The 15,679-nt window shown below is 40.2% G+C and overlaps 1 protein-coding gene across 4 annotated transcripts in view; it reads left to right on the forward strand.

Annotated features, from left to right (window-relative positions):
• Positions 1–3,232: 3,232 nt before the first annotated feature.
• Positions 3,233–15,679, forward strand: part of EEF1AKMT2 (EEF1A lysine methyltransferase 2) — a 72,900-nt gene continuing 60,453 nt past the window's right edge. For 3 of the 4 annotated variants that reach the window (XR_013824402.1, XM_079900999.1, XM_079901001.1), the window contains exons 1-3: positions 3,233–3,448; positions 4,503–4,568; positions 5,080–5,194. Coding sequence is in view for 3 of the 4 variants with exons in the window: in XM_079900999.1 (XP_079757125.1) it covers positions 3,339–3,448; positions 4,503–4,568; positions 5,080–5,194 (291 nt within the window). In the remaining variant the exon portion in view is untranslated. Of the gene's footprint in view, positions 3,449–4,502; positions 4,569–5,079; positions 5,199–15,679 lie in introns of all 4 variants that reach the window. The other variant, XM_079901000.1, reaches the window with a different exon arrangement.

The following is a 15,679-nucleotide window of genomic DNA, read 5'->3' on the forward strand; positions in this document are numbered from 1 at the left end:
TTTTTCCAAACTCAGCAAACAGAACTGTTTCTTGACAGTTGCACAGGCCAACAACATTGGAATATTCTTGATGCTCCCTTTGATCGATCAGCAGTTTTCAAAATATATCCAGAATCCTACAACTCACCATCAGCATACCCATCACAGTGGTCCAAGCTATCATCATCTCTCTCCCAGATCATTGTAACAGCCCCTAACTCAAGGGGTCTGAACTGGAGGCAATTCTGCCCCACGGGTCATTTGGCAAAAATGAGACATTTTTGGATGTCACAACTGGGGGTTGGGGTAGGGTGCCACTGGTATTTAATGGTCAGAGGCCAACGAAGCTGCTAAACATCCTACAATGCATAGGATAGCCCTTCACAGCAAAGAATTATCCCCCCCCAAATGTCAATGGAATGAGGTTGAGAAACCCTGTGTTCCCACTTCTGCTTTTAACCCTTTCCCTGCCAAATCTATTCACAACATACCAGCCAAAATTGTCACGCCAAAACTTAAATTTTTTTTTTTTTTTTTTGCGGTACGCGGGCCTCTCACTGCTGTGGCCTCTCCCGTCGTGGAGCACGGGCTCCGGATGCGCAGGCTCAGTGGCCATGGCTCACGGGCCCAGCCGCTCCGCGGCATGTGGGATCTTCCCGGACTGGGGCACGAACCCGTGTCCCCTGCATCGGCAGGCGGACTCTCAACCACTGCGCCACCAGGGGAGCCCCCCAAAACTTAAATTTAAATCATGTTGCTTCTTGGTCAAATCCCAAACCTTACAATGATCTGACTCCTTCATTTCCTGCTGCTGTCCCGTTTGTTCACTCTGCTACAGCTATACTAGTCTTTTTTCTGCTTCCTGGATACCCCTATCTCATTCTACCTCAGGGGCTTTGCACTCACTCTTCCCTTTGCCTGAAATGCTCTTCTCCCAGAAAGCTGCAAGGTTTACTCTATTATCTCTGCTCTAGATGTGGTGATGTGTGACCCAGATCTCCCCTTGCACAACTGATTGCATTATTTTCCCAGCTGCTGGGGAGGTTGTCAGGTGACAGCCCTCTCCTGGAATTATCCTTCATGGAAGAGTCTCATCACCCAAGGTCAATCCTCCTTTTCTGGGCAAACAAGCATTCAATGCCTGGTCAATGTAGATGAATAGAGGCTCACATCCTTCAGTCCAACCTGAAAATTCCAAAGGATCATCCCAGCTTCACAGTGCCCTGTCAGGGGAGAGGGTGTTAACTGAGGCTCGGTCGTAATGGTACCCCAGCCTGACTACTTCCTCTGTCCAACCCTGCTTCTCTCTTCCCCGATAGGTGGTGATCTTGAGAGCACTCCCTAATAAACTTCTGCCATGTTCATCTCAGTCTTACACTCTGCTTCCCTAGGGATACCACCTGTGACAAACTCTTTTAGGTTTTCACTCAGTGCCACCCTCTCAGAGAATCCTTCCCTTCTAACCCTAACCAGAATTGCCTGGAACTTGGCCATTGTTTTGCCAATTGGGGAGCATTTGAGAACTCCTGAAAGCAGTTTCAGAGAAGTTATAGGTGAGCAGGGTTCCAGGCTGCAGGGATTGGCAGAATGAGAGGGAGACAGGCAACCCAGAATACCCTCAGAGCCTCCCTCCTGCCTTGTGGAACGAGCACCTGGTGGAAGGGACTGTGTTCCTTGGCACATTCCTCCTTCTCCCTGGTGATGGGCAGCTCTGCTCGGATCGAGCGTCTCCATCCCCCCCACCAAGAATCTGTTGCCCTGGGAGATCAGAGGTGGTGCCCCATTCAGCCCTCAGAACTAAACACCCAGAGTAATCCTGGAGCCAGAGAAGGAACTCTGTATAAACCATGGGTTTTTTCCAGGGCTCCATACCAACAACTGTTTATAGCATTCAGCAAACACAGCAAAAATATCTTAAGTGTTGGCAAGACATCAGATTGAAGACGGCCTTGTCTTTCATGGGTGCTTCTGAATTAGAACCTAAAACTTTTTAAGACCCACTCAGTCACATTCAAGCTTACTCTCTTGAGCATCGAGTCTAGAAAAAATCAAAACAACCATTCGCTCAGGGCAGCACTAATTGGCCGTGGCATCTGGTGGTTTTATTACTCTGTAATAAGGTTACTTACGCACTTTCTTGAGTTCTTTAATCACTATACACATAGATTCCCATCTGCCTTTTACCATATTCTGTCACCAGTGGTTGCCTGCAGATCTTGGAACGTCTTGCATCAGAGGAGATGCACATGCGGTCTTAATCGGGATTTCTGTGAGCTGGAAAGGCAAATGTTGACGCCACTTACCTCCAGGGACTTGTTATTGGGCTTCTGTCTGCCATGTCAACAGAAAAGTGGCCTAGGAAACATGTGTTTTGGTTGGAAGGCAGCCTTGCTAAGAGCCTTTGAGATTCTTGCCTAGGGCATTGGACTACCAGTATTTCATTGCTGCTACAGAAGTCCCCCCAGACATTTGGCCCATAAGATCTCTGGCATTATGCTGCAGAACTTCCAGCATCAGTCCCACCAAGAGGTGGATGAATCTCAGATTCACTGGTTGGGAGCATTCTATTACCAGCGAGCTGCAGGTGAGGAAATTGAAGCACACAGAGGTTAGGAGTCTTGGATAGGGCCAGGCGCCTGGTTAGGGGCAGAGCTGAGACAGGCATCTTGACTTTCACTTAGACCTTTCTTCTCACTTAGCACTCTGATACCCGTGATTGGCTTACTTGGGAGGGCGGGGAGGAGGGCGGGGGGGGCGGGTGTCGTATGGCATTCATTTCACTGGGCATAAATTCCCTCGTCCACCAGTGACGTCAAGTCAGAAGAGGCCAGAGTGCTATTTGCAAGGCGGAATGCCAGCCGCAAATGAAATTAGCCTTGGGCAGGAAAGCCAAATAATGCGATGGACTGTCCCACTCATTTCTCAGATCTGCCCACGACGTGGAGAGAGGAGATGATTTGTACATTTGGGTTGAGCAGTGTCGGCTTAGGTATTCAGTGTGGCTCCCCCACCGCCAGCCTTTTTCCAAAATGCAATACCTTGAACAGTCCCTTAGGAACAGCAGTCCCCAAATATAGTGGTGCTTAGGCGGGCACCTCGAAGAAGGGGGTGCATCTGACGCTGGTTGGAGGGAGAGTGGGGACCGAGGCGAGGCCCCGCCCCGCCCACTCTGGGCTTTGGGATCCGGGACTCTGGACCAGGGTGGCTGCAGGAAAAGCGCAGGACTGCGGACCCCCACCGGGGCCGGGAGCAGTAGAGAGGGCCGACTCCCGCCTCCTAGAGGCGCCAGCCCGCCCGTCCGCTCTGCCCGCGCCACGTCTCTATGGCGGCCCCAAAGGCCCTCCGGGGTAAGGAGCGCCATGAGCGAGGGCGCGGACGACGACGGCGGCGCTGGGGCCGCGGCGCGGTCTCGAGGGGGCAGTCCCCGAGGGGATGGCTTCGCCCCGTCTGCGCTGGGCACCCGAGAGCAGTGAGTGTGGCGCAGGGCAGGGGAGGGTGAGCGGCACTGCCCGGACTGGGCCGCAGGAGGGGAAGGAGAGATGGGGCCTAGGCGGCCCCGGAAGATGGGGAGAGCTTAGGGGGCGTGACGGGAGGAAGCCTAAAGGGCCGCCTTGGACGAGGGTCCGGGGGCGGGGGTCGTAGGGATGGAATCCCGAGGGACTACACTGGCGGCTGTAAATAGGCTTTTCAAGGGGTTGACGTCTAAGGGGCCCGTGGGGTGAAAGTGGGCGGGGCTGACGAATACGGCTGGTGGGCGAGGGTAGGAGGCCGGAGGAGAACTGCTCGGCTGGGAAGCTGAAAAGGTTAAGGGGACGAGGGCAGGGACGTGGAAGCTGGAAGGGGTGGGAGTGGGGGGGGATGGTGTAAGGAGGGAGCGAGGAGATAGTGGGCATCTTGGAGTAGGAGAAAGTGGTCTGACCTAAGCAGACGCTCAGCACTTATTTAATGGATTAATGGATGAATGAATGACTGTGGGGAAAGGTAAGAATGAGAGGTAACTTGGAGGAGGAGAAGGGCTTCTATAGACATGAAATAGGAAGAGACGGCAATTGATGGAGGAGGAGTCCTTAAAAGGAGTGAGAGTAAGTCTTAAAACTTAACCTTTAAGCGGAGCTTATTTTTGGCGAATTCCATTGTGAGTAACCACCTAATTGGTAGAAAATTATTGTGTCTTTACATTTTAAACTGAAAAGTGCTGTAATGACACTATGCCTTTACAGTCAAGTTTTGGATTTGTGTTTGGGACTTAGGGATCCTTGGACAGATACGTCTTTGTATTTTTTAAGCTAAAACATACACCGTTTTAAATGTCAGGCATTGTTGTAAGTGCTTTACATGTATAAACTTATTTCTTTCATTCTTTTAACACAAGGATGTTAAAAGATTGAGCGGTGTGCACTTGTCAACACTAATAATGTTTTAAATTTCTGTCATAACTATCCCAGTAATGTATTAGAAATATACCTTTAATTCATAATACAGTTTAATTGAATAATTTGCTTTGCATTTGATTATTCATATAGTTGGGATGCTGTCTATGAGAGAGAACTGCAAACTTTCCAAGAATATGGAGATACAGGAGAAATCTGGTAAGTTAGAAAAAGTAGTGGGATTATGATCCAGAAGATTGTGTAGGTGTGTGTGTGTCTTTTAAGTGCTTATCCCAGAGAAACCCTAGAAATCTTGGGAACCTTGGACTGATTCTGGCTTTGGTGGGTAGATTGAAAGAATCTGTCTCTTTTCTCTTTTAATGGCCCAGATTTAAATTTGATGACAGTATTAGGAAATAACCCTTATTTTATAACTGTCCTTTTTCAATAAGCAATGCACGTTTTAGCCACCAACATGTACAAGTGTTAATGCTGATGTAGAGAAACATTAATAAGTAACATACCAACCTTAGCTATTCTGTTCTATTCTTGGGGGTGTTTTCTTCTGAATAATAGTATAGATGAAGATTAAGCAGTTACAGATGTTATTTCTTACTTTCAAAAAAGACTTAATTGAGCAAACTGAATAAGCTGCTTGAGTGTAATGTAGTTATAACCTTTGTTCTCTATCCCTCTGTTATTTGATTAACTGATTCTCTGTTTCTAATAGGTTTGGAGAAGAGAGTATGACTCGACTAATAAGGTGGATGCAGAAACACAAGATTCCATTGGATGCTTCAGTGCTTGATATTGGAACTGGAAATGGTGTTTTCCTGGTTGAACTTGTTGGTACTATTAGTATTCATGTGTTAGAACCAAATTTAAAAATGAAATTAAGAAAAAAATCTTGCAATTGAGGATACTAGCTATCTAAATCCAAAGTAGTAAAGTAGTCGTACCACTTACCTTGAGAAGTCACATGGTACAAAAGGGAGGCTGCATGGGCTGTGAGAAAGCACTAAGTGAGAAGCCAGGGGATCTGAGTCCTAGTCTTGGCCCTTCTTGCTATTGTCTCAACCTTGAGCAAGCCACTTTTTTTTCTGGACTTCAGTTCTTTCCTAAAGATTTTGACTAGGTGATTTCTGTTGGTTTCTTCTAGCTCAAAACTCTGGAAATCTGTATGTATAAAAGGATGATGATTTTTTTTACATTTCCAGTAGGACATACATCCCTTTTCTTAGGTGAGCATATGGTTTTTGAAGAGTGTTTTGCATATGCTTTGAAAAGAGCATTTTGTCCATGGAACTGAGTTTTGGTACAGGTTCTACTACTAGCTAAACCATCACCGTTAATGCCTGTAGTGTATCATTGCTCTGCCGAGTGCTGTGGAGGAGGTGTAAGACTGAGGCTTCATCCTAGATGGTTTTACTGTTTCAGCTTGTAAGGTTATATACGTAACAGTGAAACTTGCTAAGTGACTACCACCTGTCAAGCCTTGTGGTAGGCACTGGCAGTATGAAAATTTAGACCTTGTGCTTGAGTTGTTCACAGTACAATAGAGGATAGACTGACATAGACATAAATAGCTAATGCTGTAGCTTGATGTATGCAATAATAGATATACTGAGTATAGGTAAGGGAGTGATTTGGGGAAGAGGGATAAGAAGGGTCTTGGAGGAGCTAATATCCAAGTTGGGTGGAAATTGTGTTGAGTGTGGGTAGAGTGTAAAGAGGGAGAGAATTTCAAGAAGTGGAAACATTATCTAAAGGCATGAAGGTTCTGGCCCTATAAATAATTTGGTAAATTAGAATATAAAGTGTATGTGTGAGATAGAGATGAGGTTTAGATTAAAGGTAGGAGCCATATCATATGCCATGCCTAAGAGCTTAGATTTTACTCTTAGTCTATGGGGAGCCGTTAAAATGTTTCAAGCAGTGAAATGTGATTAGAAAAAATTGTAATAAATTTTTTTGAAACGAGGTGCAGCGTAACTACATTAAAGTGCGCAAACCAAAAGAGTATGGCTCAATTAATTATTACAAAGTGAACACACCTATCACCCTAATCAAGAAACAGAATATTACAGACTCTAGAAGCCCCCCTTAAACTCCCTGATAATCCTCTAAATTGCTCCTCCTTCCTCTCTAAAGGCAACTACAAGGAGTTTTAACATCATTGATTAATTTGTCTGTTTTCGATATAAATGGAAGCCTTCAGTGTGTTCTTTCTGGTGTCTTTCAGTCAACATTCTGTGAGATTCACTCAACTTGTACATAGCAGTTCATTCGTTTTTGTTGCTGTATATGAATCCTTTGTACAATTATACCACAATTTTATTTATTCACTCTGTTGTTTACCTGTAGATACTTTCGGATTCTAATAGCTCACTTGTAGAGGTTAATGATTTATCCTTTTAGACTAATAGTTTAACTATAGATTCTTTTATATTTTCTACATATATAATTAGGCAAACTATAAATAATGATAGTTTTATTTCTTCCTTTCCAATCCTTTGTAACTTTTCCCCCCTTATTACACTGTTTGGGACCTTTGGGAGAATGTTGAAAAGAAGTGGTGACAGAAGGCATCCTTGTCTTTTTCCGCCCTTTTCAGAGAATACGTTCAGTGTTTCACTGTTAGGTATGATGTTATCTTGTAAGTTAGTTTTGTAGATAACTCTGTTATCAGACTTCAGATTTGCTAACGGTGTGTGTTGTTGTTGATTAAATGTTTTTCTCCTTTGCTAACGGTGTGTGTTGTTGTTGATTAAATGTTTTTCCTGTATCTGTTGAGGTAACCATATGAATTTTTTCCTTTATTCATGTAGGTGAATTACATTGATCATTTTCAAATGTTAAGTGCATTTCTGGAATAAACCCAACTTATATATATATATATTACTGGATTCACTTTGTTAATATTTTGTTTAGGATTTTTGCAACTTTGTCCATGAGGGAGATTGTCCTGTAATTTTCCTTTCTTGTAGTGTCCTTGTCAGGGTTTGGTATCAAGTTATGCTGACATCATTAAACAAGAATCTATTTTTTGAAAGAGTTTGTTGACAATTGTTTTTTCTTCCTTAAATGTTTGGTAGAATTCACTGGTGAAGCTACCTAGATGTGGAGTAGCTTTGGGAAGTTTTTTTCTTTTTTAATGTGAACTTACTGAATAAAGTATAACATCCGTGTAGAAAAGGGAATAGGTCATAAGTGTACAGCTTTTACAAAATGAATAATTGTGTGTAACTCACCAACCTGATCAACAAAGAAAACATTATTAACACCATAGAAGAAGCCCCCTTGTGTCCCCTCCCACTCATTCCCTCCTAAAGGTAATGATTATTTTGACTTCTGTCATCATAAGTTAGGCTATTTTTCATGTCAGCTGTACTGGTTTCTTATTGTGGTTTTAATTAGCATTTTCCTAATGACTTTGATTACCTTTTCATGTGCTCTTTTGCCATCTGTATATCTTTGGTGAAATGTGTGTTCAAATCTTTGGCCTATTTTTAAATGGGGTTGCCTGTTAACTTATTAAGATTTGAGGATTCTTTATGTATTGTGGATATAAGTTCCTTGTCAGGTATGTGATATGCAAATGTTTTCTCTCATTTGTTCGCTTGTTGTTTTTCATTCTCTTTAACAATATCTTCTGAAGAGCAGAAATTCATTTTTATGAAGTCACATTTATTAATTTTTTCGTATGTGGATCGTGCTTTTGTTGTCATATTAAAGAACTCTTTGCCTAACTTAAGGTCACATAGGTCTTCTAGGTTTTCTTCTAAAAGTTTAAAATTTTTACATTTAGATCTATTATTTGTTTTGAATTAATTTTTGTAGAAGGTTTGAGATACTGGTTGGGGTTAATTTTTTTTGGTATGTGAATGTTGTATTGTTCCATCCGTCATTTGTTGAAAAGATTATCCTTTTTCCATTTCATTGAGTTTTGCCTCTTGTTGACTTGATATGAGTAGTATCTTTGGGTATGCACTTTTTTGATATGGTTTCTTTTGCTGAGCATGGCTTTGTTAGGTTTACCCATGGTCTTTCATATTGTGTGTAGCACTAGAGTGCTTCATTTCATTGTGGTTAGTACTGTACTATATGAAAATACCACAATTTATTTATTGATTTATTCATTCATTTTATTCCTTCATCCTCCTGTTGATAGTCATTTGACTCATTTCCAGCACTGTGTTATTATGAATACTGCCAGACAGTTTTCCAAATTGGTTGCACTAGTTTGCACTCCTACTGGCAGTGTGTGAGAATTCTAGTAGCTCCACATCCTTGCCAACACCTGCTCTTGTCAGCTTATCCAATTTCAGTGATTCTGCTAGGTGTGTAGTGGTATCTTGTGGTTTTATTCTCATTTCCCTGATGTCTAAGGATATTGAGCATATCTTCATATGCTGTCTATTTGGCTGTTCTTTTTTGTGAAATGCCTATTCAAGCTTTCGCTTATTTAAAGATTGGGTTGCCTTTCTTTTATTGATTTGTAGGAGTTTTTTATATATTCTGTGTATATAACCTTTGTATCTGGTGTGTCGCTTGTCTCTTCACTTTTGTAATAGTATCTTTTTTTTTTTTTTTTTTGCGGTACGCGGGCCTCTCACTGCTGTGGCCTCTCCTGTTGCGGAGCACAGGCTCCGGATGTGCAGGCTCAGCGGCCATGCCTCACGGGCCCAGCCGCTCCGCGGCATGTGGGATCTTCCCGGACCGGGGCATGAACCCGTGTCCCCTGCAAAGGCAGGCGGACTCTCAACCACTGCGCCACCAGGGAAGCCCTGTAATAGTACCTTTTAAAAAAATTTTTATTTATTTATTTGGCTGCGTCAGGTCTTAGTTGCAGCGCGCAGGATATTTCTTGTCGCGTTTCCTTGTGTCACGCGGGATCTTTTTAGTTGCGGCATGAGGGATCTAGTTCCCTGACCAGGAATCGAACCCAGGCCCCCTGCATTGGGAGCTTGGAATCTTAACCGCTGGACCACCAGGGAAGTCCCTGTAATAGTGTCTTTTGATGAACAGAAGTTCTTTAATTTTACTAAAGTTTAATATAGCATTTAAAAATGGTTAGTGCTTTTGAATATTGTGTAGTAAATCTGCCTACCCAGAGTCAAAATGATATTTTCCTATATGTTTTTCTAGAAACTTTGTTCTTTTCCTTTTCACATTTAGGTCCCAATTAATTGCTGTGTATGTTGTGAGGTAGAGTCAAGGTTTATTTTTTTTTTTACCTATGAATATTCAGATAACCCAGCACCACTTATTGAAATGTCTGCTCTTTCCCCCACTGCACTGTAGGGGTGCCTCTGTCATAAGTCCAGTAATAGTATGTGTTTGGGTCTGTTTCTGATCCTCTGTTCTATTCCTTTGGGTCTGTTTGTTTATCCTTATGCCAATGCCAAATTGTCCTAATTACTGGACAAGTCTCCCCATTTGGTTAACGTAAGTTCTCTGACTTTGATAGCTTTTCCATTGTTGTCTTGTATGTTGTTAGTTAGCTCTTTGCATATTTATTTAAATTTTAGAATCATCACTTTTCAGGAAAAAAACAAAACCCACCCTGGGATTTTGATTAGGATTGTATTGAATTTATGGATCAGTTTGAGGAGGATTTACATGTTTATAGTATCGAGTGAATCCATGAACATGATGTATTCCTCCATTTATTTAGTTCTTAATTTTCTCTCAGTAGTATTTTGTCTGTATAGAGATTTTCTGTACAGAGATCTTATATATTGGGTTGGCCAAAAAGTTTGCTCGGTTAATGAATACATTGTTCAATAAAGTTCTTGGTGAAAATGAAAAATGTGTCTTATTTTTACTTAAAACCAAACAGGGACTTCCCTGGTGGCGCAGTGGTTAAGAATCCGCCTGCCAGTGCAGGGGACATGGGTTCGAGCCCTGGTCTGGGAAGATCCCACATGCCACGGAGCAACTAAGCCTGTGTGCCACAACTGCTGAGCCTGCGCGCCACAACTACTGAAGCCCGCGCGCCTAGAGCCCGTGCTCCGCAACAAGAGAAGCCACCTCAATGAGAAGCCTGCGCACCACAACGAAGAGTAGCCCCTGCCCACCGCAACTAGAGAAAGCCCGCACACAGCAACGAAGACCCAACGTAGCCAAAAATAAATTAAAAAATATATTAAAAAAACCCCCAAATAACCAGAACAACTTTTTGGCCAACCAGTATTTTTCCTTGGTTGATTCCTAGATTTTTTTGTTGTTGTGACTATTATTGTTATGCTTTTAAATTTTATTTTCTAATAGTTTATTGCTGCTATGTGTAAGTACAACAGATTTTTATATTGATCTTGTATCCAGTAAGTCACACATTAATTCTAATTATTTATTTATAGATTCTTTTGGATTTTCTATAAAGACTGTAATGTCATGTGTAAATAGTAGTTGTATTTCTTCTATTCCATTCTTAATATTTTGTTTATTAAAATGCTGTGCAGTCTCTAGGTCAACATTGAATAGAAATTGTGAAGGCAGATAGCCTTCTAACACTGCCTATTAGAAGAGGAAAGCTTCTAATATTTCACTGTTAAATATGATGTTAGCTCTAGGTTTTTACAGGTAGTCATCCAGATTGAGGCTGTTCCTTTATATTCTAGTTTGTTAAGAGTTTTTAATCATAATGGTTGGGTTGTTGAACTCGATCAGTTGCTTTCTTTAATATTCATTGATATGATCAGATGATTTTTCTTCTTGATTCTGTTAGAGTTGAACTGATTGATTTTGGTGGGGGTCCTCAATTTAAAAAATTTATTTATTTATTTATTTTTGGCTGCGTTGGGTCTTCGTTGCTGTGTGCGGGCTTTCTCTAGTTGCGGTGAGCGGGGGCTACTCTTTGTTATGGTGTGCGGGCTTCTCATTGAGGTGGCTTGTCTTGTTGCAGAGCACGGGCTCTAGGTGCGTGGGCTTCAGTAGTTGTGGCACGCAGGCTCAGTAGTTGCGGCTCACGGGCTCTAGAGCACAGGCTCAGTAGTTGTGGCGCACGGGCTTAGTTGCTCTGCGGCATGTAGTATCTTCCTGGACCAGGGCTCGAACCCGTGTCCCCTGCATTGGCAGGCGGACTCTCAACCACTGTGCCACCAGGGAAGCCCAGTTTTTTTTTTTAATTGACATTTTTATTGAGATAATTGTAGTGATTGTTCAATGTTATAAAAAATTAACGTTCCTGAAGTAAACCAAGTTTGATTGTGATGTATTATCCTTTTCATATATTGTTGGATTTGATTTGGTAGTATTCTACTTAGGAATTATATAGCTTCATGAGAGAGATTAGCCAGTAATTTTCCTTACTTGCAATTTTATTTTTAAAAATATTTATTTACTTTATTTTTGGCTGCATAGGGTCTTAGTTGCGGCATGCGGGATCTTTGGTTGAGGCATGCGGGCTGTCCAGTTGTGCTTACTTGCAATTTTAATGTAAAGTTTTTGTGTCAAGGTTATGCTGGTCTGATAAAATGAGGTGAGACTTGTCTCTGTTTTTATTTTTTTCAGAGGATTTTTGTAAGATTAGTTTTGTTTCTTTCTTAAATGTTTGGAAGAATTCATGGTGACATCCTCTGGATGCTATCTTGATTAGTGTAGCTTTTTAGTAAATCTTAAAAGTTAGATAGTGTGAGTCTCTCAACTTTATTCTTTTTCAAATGTTGTATTGGCCATTCTAGTTCCTTTACCTTTCCAAATAAATTTAAGAATTAGTTTGTAAATATCTACAAAAGAATCCATGTTGAAAATTTCATTGAAATTGAGCTAAATTTGTGATTTGAGGAGAATCAACATCTTTACTATCTTGAGTCTTCCAGTTTATGAACATAGTGTCTCTCTTCATTCATTTAGGTCTTCCTGGATTTCTTTCCTCAGCATTTTTTGGTTTTTCATTCAGCATGCAGATCCTGTGCATATTTTTTAGACTTATACCTATATATTTGTTTTTGGAGTATTTAAAATGGTATTGCTTTTTGAAATTCAGTTTCCAATCGTTTATTGCTAGAAATATGGTTGATTTTTGTGTTGCCTTTGTATCCTGTAATCTTGCATATTATTAGTTCTAGGAGGTTTAAGTGGATTTTCTGGGATTTTCTATGTAGACAGTCATGCCATTTGTGAATGGGGACAGTTTTATTTCATTCTTTCCAATATGCATGCCTTTTTTTTTCTTGCCTGATTACACTACCTAGGTCTTCCAATATGGTATTGACTAGGACTGGTGATGGCACATTCCTGCCTTGTTCCCATCTTAGGGGGAAAGTCTTCAGTTTTTCACCATTACGGATGATGTTAGCTGCAGGATTTTATTAGATGCCCTTTATCAGGTTGAAGAAGTTCCCTTGTATTTTTAGGACGTATTTCTTGAATTTCGTTAAAAAAATAATAAAATAAAATAAAATTTTTTTGCATTAGTGAATATAATCATGAGGTGTTTTTTCTTTAGACTGTTAATATGGTGGATTATATTAATTGATTTTCAGATATTGAACCAGTATTGCACTTGTGGAATAAGCCCCATTTGGTCATAATGTATAATTCTGTTTCTGTATTGCTAGATTCAATTTGTTACTATTTTGTTGAGAACTTTTAAATCTGTATTTTTTTTAAGCTTTTTTTTGGGGACTTCCCTGGTGGTGCAGTGGATAAGACTCTGCGCTCCCAGTGCAAGGGGACCCGGGTTGGATCCCTGGTCAGGGAACTAGATCCCACATGCATGCCACAACTAAGAGTTCGCATGCCACAACTAAGGAGCCTGCCTGCCACAACTAAGACCTGGCACAACCAAATAAATTAATTAATTTTAAAAAGAGATTTTTTTGATGTGGACCATTTTTAAAGTCTCTATTGAATTTGTTACAGTGTTGTTTCTGTTTTATGTTTTGGTTTTTTGGCCACTAGGCATGTGGGATCTTAGCTCGACCAGGAATTGAACCCATACCCCCTTCATTGGAAGGTGAAGTCTTAACCACTGGACTGCCAGGGAATTCCCTACATCTGTATTCCTGAGGGATATTGGTCTGCAGTTTCCCTGCAGTCCTGTATTATCTTTATTTGGTTTTGGTCTCAGGGCATTGATGGCCTTATAAAATGAGTGGGGAAGAATTCCCTCCTTTTTAAATTTTTTAAGATATTGTGTAGCACTAGTGTTATTTCTTCTTGAGTGTTTGGTAGAATTTGCAATTAAACCATTTAACCCGGAAATTTCTTTTCTGAAGGTTTAAAATATGAATAAAATTTCTTTAATAGTCACAGTCCTATTTAGGTTATTTATTTCATTTGAGTGAGTTTGCGTGGTTTGTGGTTTTTGAGGAATTAGTCCATTGTGAATTTGTGTGTATAGAGTTCTGCACAGTATTCTCTTATTGTCCTTTTAAAGTCTGTTGGGTCTGTATTGAAATCCCCTTGTTCATTCCTAATGTTGGTAACTTGTGTCTTCTCTCTCTTTTTCTTTGATAGTGATGCTAGAGATTCATTTTTTCTGTCTTTTATAAAAAGTTGCTTTTGTTTTCATTGACTTTCTCTATTGCTTTTATGTTTCAGTTTCAATGGGTTCTGCTCTTAATTTTATTATTTTTTCATTCTTTTTGCTTTTAATTTATTCTTGCTCTTTTTTTCTAGCTTCTTAAGGTAGAAGCTTAGATTATTGATTTGGGACTTTCCTTCTTTTCTCATGTAAACATTTAATGATATAAGTGCTATAAATTTTTCTGTAGGTGCTCCTGCACCGCACAAATTTGATATGCTGTATTTTTATTTTCTTCTTTTTTTTTGGCTGTGCCGTGAGTCTTGCAGGATCTTAGTTCCCCAACCAGGGATTGAACCCGGGCCCCTGGCTGTGAAAAGTGTGGAGTCCTAACCACTGGACCACCAGGGAATTCTCTAATTTTCTTCTTTGATCCAGATTATTTAGAATTCTGTTGTTTAATTTCCACATGTTGTGGATTTTTCTCTTTCTGCTTTTGACTTCTAGTCTAATTCGATTATGTCAGAGAACATACTTTGTATGATTTAAATTCTTTTAAATGTGTTACTTTGTTTTATGATCCAGGATATATCCATCTTGGTGAATGTTTCATGTGCACTTGAAAAAAATGTGTATTCTGCTGTTACTGGATAGAGTATTCTGTATATGTTAACTAGACTTATGGTGTTTGATGGTGTTGTTCATTTCTGTACCTTTACTGATTTTCTGTCTATTAGTGCTATTAATTATGGAAATAGTAATGTTGAAGTGTCTGACCGTATTGGTAGATTTGTCTATTTTAACTTTTATTTCTGTCAGTTTTTGCTACATGTATTTTCAAACTCTGTTGTTCAGAGGTTACACATTTAGGATTTTATGTGTTTGTGTATTGATGAATTGACCCATTTATTGTATAATGTTCCTCTTTAACATTGGTAGTTTTCTTTACTTTGATTTTACTTTGTTGCTAATAATAAAGCCACTCCAGCTTTTTTAAAAAAATTGAGATATAATCCACATACCATAAAATCTACCCTTTGAAAGTGGTTTTTAGTATATTCACAAATTTGTACAACCATCGCCACTATTTTAATTCCTGAAGATTTTCATCACCCCAAGAAGAAACCCTATATTCATTATCGTTCACTCCTTATTCCCCATTCCCTTCAACCCCTGGCAACCACTAATCTACATTCTGTGTCTGTGGATTTGTCTATTGTGGGCATTTCATATAAATGGAATCATCAATATGTAGTCTTTTGTGTCTGGCTTCTTTCATTTAACATAATGTTCTCAAAGTTCATCCATACTGTAGCATGTATCAATACTCTTTCCTCTTGTCCAATTAATATTCTGTTGGATGGGTTTACCACATTTTGTTTATCCACTCGCCAGCTGATGGACATTTAAGTTGTTTCTGCTTTTCGGCTATTATGAAAAATGCTGCTGTGAAAATTCATGTATAAGTTTTTGTATGGACATATATTTTCATTTCTCTTGGGTATATACCCAGGTTCATATGGTTACTCTATATTTAACCTTTTGAGAAACTGCTAGACTGTTTTCACAGTGGCTACACCATTATACACTTCCATGCGCACTGTATGTGAGTTCCAGTTTTTCCATATTCTCACCAACGCTTTTTATTATCTTTTTGATTGTAACCATCCTTGTGGGTGTGAAGTTCAACTTTTTAAAATGAGTTTTTGCTTTTTTTTTTTTTGGTACGCAGGCCAAAATGAGTTTTTGCATGGTATATCCTTTTCTATTCTTTCTCTTTGAACCAACGTATATCATTATATTTGAAGTGACTTTCTTGTAGCCAGCATATAGTTGGGTCATGTTTTTTTATCCTTTC

Source organism: Stenella coeruleoalba, assembly GCF_951394435.1.
Source record: "Stenella coeruleoalba genome assembly, chromosome: 16".
Classification (NCBI taxonomy): Eukaryota; Metazoa; Chordata; class Mammalia; order Artiodactyla; family Delphinidae; genus Stenella; species Stenella coeruleoalba.